General features: G+C 63.7%; 1 protein-coding gene across 1 annotated transcript in view; it reads right to left on the bottom strand.

The window, feature by feature from the left end:
* Positions 1-2,319: 2,319 nt before the first annotated feature.
* The window catches only part of EEF1A2 (eukaryotic translation elongation factor 1 alpha 2), an 8,695-nt gene continuing 3,535 nt past the window's right edge, over positions 2,320-7,479 (bottom strand). The window contains exons 4-8 of the mRNA XM_040637861.1: positions 7,045-7,341; positions 5,418-5,568; positions 3,908-4,164; positions 3,029-3,263; positions 2,320-2,471 (exon numbers count right to left, since the gene is read on the bottom strand). Of these exons, the coding sequence (XP_040493795.1) occupies positions 2,344-2,471; positions 3,029-3,263; positions 3,908-4,164; positions 5,418-5,568; positions 7,045-7,341 (1,068 nt within the window). The 3' untranslated portion in view covers positions 2,320-2,343. The remainder of the gene's footprint in view (positions 2,472-3,028; positions 3,264-3,907; positions 4,165-5,417; positions 5,569-7,044; positions 7,342-7,479) is intronic.

Below are 7,479 nucleotides of genomic sequence, written 5' to 3' on the forward strand. Positions count from 1 at the left end.
GAATGGGGTCCCAAAGCGCTGAGAGCCTCCCCAGAGACCCCGCTCTGGACCACAGCCAGGACCCTGATCTGCCTCAGACTCTGGCGGGAATGAGGAAGTGCTCCTGCCTCTGTCTCCACGCTCTCCGGGGAGTCTGGGAACCTGGGAGCATGGGTGACCCTGTCCCAGAAATGCACCCACCTGGGGGGCCGCATGGGGGCCCTGGGCACAGACCCGTGGGGGGCAGGACATCCTGATATCGCCCCACCTGCGGTGTCTGAGTGACCAGGGTTCCCAGAGGGAGCCAGAGCAGCCAACAGCGGCTGGATGGGGGGTGAGGGGCCCGTTAAGGACCACACAGTCCTTCCACCCCAGTGGGGCTGCTTTTCACTCCTACCCTGTCCCAGGCTGACAGTTTTCTTGGATTTGACCCCAATCCTAACTGGGCCAAGCCTGTAAGGACAGATTCCTAGGGCAGACAGATTGCGGGTCACCAGGTCCCCCCCACACCAGGGACAGTAGGGGGGGCACCCAGGAGAGCAGCAGGAGGCACCTGGTTTCCTAAGGTAGGGTCGCAGACAAAATATACAGTCAGGTTCAAATCTCCAATAGAGAGCAATTACTTTTTCAGTGTGAATACTGTATGTGACGTATTTATATAAAGAAATTATTTATTGTTGATTTGAAACAAATCTTCCTGGGCTTCCTGTGTCTGTATTTGCCTGCTCGGGCCCCCCTCATTGGAGGGCTCTGTGGGTCAATCCGGACCCTCCCCAGGTCTGCACCGCCAGCACCACTGCCTGGGAAGCGGACCAGCAATCGCACTTTGCCCTGCTGCTTGGCTCTTCCTTCCTGTCCCACTCTATTCACGCAACTTCCTGGGACCCAGGCCCACTCTGGGACCAATGGGGAGACACCTCTGAACCATGCACGTCCATCTCTCCAGCCGGCAGCCTCACCCAGTGTCGTGGCCTGGATGTGCCCCCACAGATCTCAGGCCCCAGCCCCTGGAACCGTGATGTGGCCCTTGTGGCGGGAAGGGCTCCGAGGAAGCAACTCCATTGTGGATCTCAAGGTGAGATGATGCTGGGTTATCACATAGGCAGGTCACGTGCACCCTTATAAGAGGGAGCCCAGGGAGCTTGGACTCCGGAGGAGCCATGTGACCGGGGGCGGGGCCTGGAGTGCGGCCGTTGCCAGCCAAGGAACTTTGGCAGCCTTCGGAAGCTACCGGAGGCAAGCTCCGTACAGCCTCCGGGGGGAGCACGGCCCTACCAATGCCTGAGTTTGTCCCCGTCGTGGTGACTTTGGCGGGTGAGAGAGGACACATCTGTCGTTTCAAGCCAGTTTGAGGGCCTTTGTTGCAGCAGCCCTAGAGGCCGCTGTCCCTACTGTGAGCATGCTGGGGAATCTGCCCATCCCCTTGCCCCACACCGGGGTAGGACCCTTCAGCAGCACTAACCCTGGCACAGCAGGGAGCTGCTGTCCTGGAGCAGGGCTGGCTGGGCAAGGAGCGGTCCTGACAGCCCCCACCACCTGTCCTTGCTGACCAAAGTCAAGGCTCTCCCTACGGTTTTGGGGACTGGGTGTGCCCTGGGCGTGCCCAGGGCCCAGCTGAAGAGCAGGGTGCATGGGGCGTTTCTCTCCAGCCACCGGCGACGGGTTGGGGAGGGGAGTGAGACCTTAGGAGCTGGGAACCCCGTGAAGAACAGTGTGTGTGACGATCACTGGGGGAGGAGCCCTCAGCTCTCCTCCTGTGCTCAGAGAGACCTTCAACACAGTCAGCCCCCTTCTGCGGACCCACAGTGACCGAGTCTTTCTCCTGGACGCCCCCAGGAGGGTATTTCCAAAGTCCCCCCCGTCCACTGCAATCCGGACCAGCTGGACTCGGGATCGGGCCTCCAGTGCGGGGCTCCTCCCCCCACCCTGGGTAGCGCGGGAGGACCCCGGCCAGGCCACCGGCAGCGGCGATGGACGCGGGGGGGATACTGGGGCGGGAACGGGCTTGGGGAGAGTGCGGCGCGGACGGCCCCTGCCCCACCCCACCCAGAAGCAGGCGCACACGGGTCTGGGGTCGCTCAGTTTATTGGTAAAACGGGCACTGAGCGCGGCGAAGGCTGGGCGCGGAAGCGGGGGCGGCGGGGGCGCTTTTCCTCTTAAAGAACTTCCACTGGACCTTGATGGCGAGCATCCAGTCGCTGACCGAGAGCCTCTTACAAGCGGAGGTGCAGACATGCGCCTGGCGGGGGGGCGGGGCGCCGGGCCGGGGCGGGGCTGAGGGCGGGGCCGGGGCCGGGGCCGGGGCCGGGGGCGGGGGCGGGGCGCGGCGCCGCCGGGGAGGGTCGCGCCGCGGGCGCCCGCGCTTCACTTGCCCGCCTTCTGCGCCTTCTGCGCCGACTTGGTGACCTTGCCGGCGCCGCCGCTCTTCTTCTCCACGTTCTTGATGACGCCCACGGCCACCGTCTGCCGCATGTCGCGCACCGCGAAGCGGCCTGCGGGGAGAGGGCGTGAGCGGCGCGCGGGGCCCCGCCCCCACCCCTGGTCCGGCCTGATGCCAAGCGCAGGCGCACTCGAGCGCACGGCATCCTCCCTCCCCCGCCGGTTTCCCCGCGCGGTCGGTGCGGTCCGCAGCCCGAGGAGTGTGCCACACTAACGCGAGAACGTCTCCAGGACTCTGGTCTCCTGAGGTGGCCCCAACGACCGTCGGGCCCACCCCAGGCGTCGTGGGGGTCCGAGGACACGCCTGGCGAGGACTCTACCCTTCCAGCTGTTATTACACTGGCCGGCCAGCCGCACAAGGCAGCTCCCTGATACAGGCCTGTGGGTCATCCTAGGGATATCCGTGGCCAGTCCTAATTCTGCCGCCAGACTAGCTGCGGGCCTAGAGCTTCCATCCCGGAGCTGACCGGCAGGGCCACCTATGTTCCGCGAGGTCACACACACACACACACACACACCGCCCCCGCACCCCCCCTCCCCCGTGCGGTCCTCTGCAGGCTGCACCTCCCTCGACCACCTGCCCAGCTCACCGACCGCCTGCCCAGCTTACCAAGAGGCGGGTACTGAGAGAAGCTCTCCACACACATGGGCTTTCCAGGGACCATCTCCACAATGGCTGCGTCGCCGGACTTCAGGGCTTTGGGGTTGTCCTCCAGCTTCTTGCCCGAGCGCCGGTCAATCTTCTCCTTCAGCTCGGCAAACTTGCAGGCGATGTGCGCCGTGTGGCAGTCAATGACCGGTGAGTAGCCAGCGCTGATCTGCCCTGGGTGGTTCAGGATGATGACCTGGGCGAAGACAAGCACAGACTGCCAGACATGCCCAGAGTGGGCGAGGAGGGCATCAGAGCCGAGGCGGGCTTGAATCCCTGGGCCTGGGTGCTGGCCGTGAGGGAAGGTCAGGCTACGGGGGATCCACACCCCTGACGCGGACCCCAGGGTCCTCGTGAAGCACTTGATAAACCACAAGAGAGAAGCAACCGTCAGGCGCTCTGTGGGAAGGGCCAGTGGTCAGGACTTATGCTGTGTGCACGGGCCGGAGCTGAGGCAGGGTGAGAAATGGGACCTCAAGCGCTACACTTCAGTTGTATCTCATGGGAGCCAGTTTTTAAAACTTGTCACGTGAAGAGGTGATCAAAGAGGGTGCAGTGAAAATGTAGGGAATAAACTATTACAGAGATGTCCAGCAATAAATAAAAACATTTTGAGGACCCGCATGGGACCTCAGTGAGGCTTGGAGCAACAAGGCCTGGGCCGCCCCAGCGTCTGCTGGGTGAGTGCCCTCGGCCCTGACCCAAGCCCTCCAGGCCTTGATGGCTTCATGTGGAAAGCAAGGGTCCGGTTCTCCCAAGCGCCAGGCTCAGCGGGGGGTCAAGTACTCGGCTAACTCCAAGGACCGCCCTGTTCCTGCCCTTGGGGGACCGGCCACCCACCTGGGAGGTGAACTGGGCAGCCTCCTGGGGGGGGTCGGACTTGCTGTCGCCACACACGTTGCCTCGACGGATGTCCTTGACCGACACATTCTTCACGTTGAAGCCAACGTTGTCGCCGGGCAGGGCCTCACTCAGAGCTTCATGGTGCATCTCCACGGACTTCACCTCCGTGGTGATGTTCACAGGCGCAAAGGTCACCACCATGCCCGGCCGAAGGATGCCCGTCTCCACGCGGCCCACGGGCACGGTGCCAATGCCTGGGTGGGAAGGAAGGGGGCTGTGAGGGGCAGGTGGGATGGAGTGAGGGGTGCGGGGAGACCCCAGACAAGGCAGACACTGAGGTTCGGACAGAAGCGGCGGCTCCCCTGACCCGGTCAGGCAAAGAAGGGACTGAACGAGAGAATTCCCAGGAATGCCGAGGCAGGGGCAAAATGAGGGGAACTTGGGCAAAGAGAAGCCCATCTGGACCTGGAGGCCTGTCCCTGCCCCGAGGTGGCAGCTGTCTGGGGCGGGGGGCACTGTAGGGACCCTCGCTTGTCTGAGGCCCCTCCTGGAGCAGCAGCCCCATCAGGGCGGTGGAGGACCAGCCCACCTGGGATCGCTGGGCCCGGCTTTGATGTTGCTGGTGTCGGGGCTATACCCCCAAAGGGGCACAGGTGCCCCGGCACTTCCCACGGATCTGCTTACGCTGCGTGGCCGCCGGGTGGGTGTCCGGCCCCCCAGCATGTGTGTGGGGAGGCTCCACCCCCGTACCCCCGGCTGTGGCCAACAGAGCCCGGGGCTGGTGGCTGCTCTCTGTGCCGGTGAGTGTGACACCCTGCCCTGCACGCAGCCCCCAGACTGGGAGTGAGCCCCTCGTGGGCCTCGTGCTGGTTTATGGTTTCCCTGTCATCTTGTGAACAGCATTTCTCGTGCCTGGAGTAGATCATGTCTCCCACAAGACTGCGACTGTCATGGGGGAAGGGGACGTGGCAATTACCCTCGTGCCACCAGCTCCTGGCATGGCTGAGTGCTTACTTGAAGGGAGGAAGACCCTGGGCGGATGGATGGCTGGGTAGGAGTGGGTGGGTGGGTGGATGGATGGATGGATGGGCAGATGAATGGACAGATGGACGGGTGGGGGTGGACGGATGTGTGGATGGACAGACAGGCAGGTGGGTGGGTGGATGGATGGACAGATGGATGTGAGGTAGATAGTTGTGTGAATGGACAGATGGATGGGTGTTTGGATGGATGGATAAATGGATGGATGGACAGACAGATGAATGTGTGGGGATGGAGGATTGGGGTAGATGGGTGTGTGCATGGATGGAGCATGGATGGGGGATGGACAGATGGGTGGATGGTCCCCCAGAAAGTGTATGGCTTGAGGGAGAGGCAGATAACTTGACCTCAAAAGCTCCTTGTCCAGGGCCCTGGTCTCAGGAGCGCAGTGTGAGGGGCAGAACTCGCCGGGGGGGGGCCAGGCCAGGTGCCCACAGCAGGTGTGGAACACTGAACCCTCACTCACCGCCAATCTTGTACACGTCCTGCAGCGGCAAACGCAGGGGCTTATCCGTGGGACGTGTCGGGGGCAGGATTGTGTCCAGGGCCTCCAGCAGGGACACGCCACTGGCGTTTCCCTCCTTACGCTCCACTTTCCAGCCCTTGAACCACGGCATCTGAACAGGAAGAAGAAGGTATCCATTGGAGGTAGAGACCACCTACACCCACCCTGCCCCACACCCTAGCCACACGGCCTCTCCAGGACTCTCCAGGAACCCTGGTGGGGGTATCTGACTGAGGGGGGCTTGGGGAGCAAGGGAGCACACACCCACCCTCTCCACTGTCTAACGGCCAACTGTTTACCCTAAGCCAGGTCATGTCCATCAAGGTGCTGCACAGCTGACCCCTGCACCATCCCTACCCCCCAGTTCACATGCCAACATCACAGAAGCCTTGGGAAAGGAGGTCTGGGAAAAGAAGCAGAGCCCAGCCCAGCTCAGCCCCCCTTTCCTGCACCCTCAGATCCCTGGGCAGGGCTGGCAACAAAGCAGGAGGGGCCAGAGTCTGGCCAGTGGCCAGGCTAGAGGCAGAGTCCAGCCCCGGTGCCCGACCACTATGCCAACTGTCTCCAGGCACGGCTGACCCTTCCCTGTCTAGGGCTTCTCCTGACAGCAGACCCAGCGCCCTCCTGGCAGGGGGCCCCCGGCCAGCTGACCACAGGCAAGGAGAAGGGGAGGGGCCAGCAGCACTGCCCAGTCCATTCCCAGGGACCGTGTCCTCTAGACAGCACAGATCCATGGCGAGTGCCCTGAGCAGCAGGTCAGGAACGGGGATGTCAGGGGGAGGGTGTTCTGTCGGCCTCCCCAGGAGGGTGGAGAGTGCAGTCAACTCACCCCATGGCTACATGACATCCTGCGTGGGACCCACCACATGCAAACATGCAGGGTCCCCAGCCTTGCCCCCGACCTCAGGGTTCCAGGCCATCTCTCCTGTGTCTTCCAGGGCCTCTCTCCATGCCCGCCTCCCGCAGTGAGGGGGGGCTGCCTCCCTGGCCAGAGCAAATGGCCGCCCTCCTAGGCCGGGGCCCTCTGGCTGCCCTGTGTCCAGGCGCTTGGTCTCAGGTTCTGAGAACTGCACCTCAGGCTGACTGGTCACCTCCTGCTGAGTCAGAGTCCCTGAGACCCAGGCTGCCTGAGCCACAAGCGTCCTGACTGGCCAGCGGAGAGCCAGCCCTTGGCCCTTCCCGAGCCTAACCTGCTCCAAGCCCCCAGGGAGGCTCCTGGGGGACACGAAATAATCCTCCAGAGACAGAGCACTTGGGCCTACGACCCGGCGGCCACCGCTCCCGCACTGGCCACCCGAGGGAGCGTCCCTGGCCGGAGGGGGCCCTGTGGGCCTCCCGGGCCAGCTGAGCTGAGGGGCACAGCCCACACAGACGGGCTCCTCGCCAGGCTGACACCCACAGGGGCAGGTGTCCCTGCTCCCACAGCTGAAGGGAACACAGCGGGGCTGGGGGGTGTTGAGGGGAGCCTGCGGACAGGCCCTCTGACCCTGCGCCCTGCCCTGACCCAGCCTGACCCATGCACACCCCAGTGCCCTGGGTTCTCAGGGAGGGGTCCGAGCAGCCCCCCCGCCTGTCCGTGGGCACTCACGTTGGGTGAGGGTTCCAGCATGTTGTCTCCGTGCCAGCCTGAGATGGGCACAAACGGCACGGTGGCTGGGTTGTAGCCTATCTTCTTGATGTAGGCGCTGACCTCCTTGACGATCTCGTCGTAGCGCTTCTCGCTGTAGGCGGGCTCCGTGGAGTCCATCTTGTTGACGCCCACAATGAGCTGCTTCACGCCCAGCGTATAGGCCAGCAGCGCGTGCTCGCGGGTCTGCCCGTTCTTGGAGATGCCCGCCTCAAACTCGCCCACTCCTGCAGCCACGATCAGCACCGCGCAGTCCGCCTGTCCGGCAGGTCAGGCACAGTGAGCCCCAGGCCCTTCCAGGCAGCCACCCAGGGATGGGCCCTCGGGGTCCTGACCTGAGGGGCAGCAGGAGGGCTCCTGCATCTGTGTGAATGGGCTGGCCAGGTCTGATTGTCT

This window comes from Ursus maritimus, unplaced genomic scaffold (assembly GCF_017311325.1).
Source record: "Ursus maritimus isolate PB19 unplaced genomic scaffold, ASM1731132v1 scaffold_22, whole genome shotgun sequence".
NCBI lineage: Eukaryota > Metazoa > Chordata > Mammalia > Carnivora > Ursidae > Ursus > Ursus maritimus.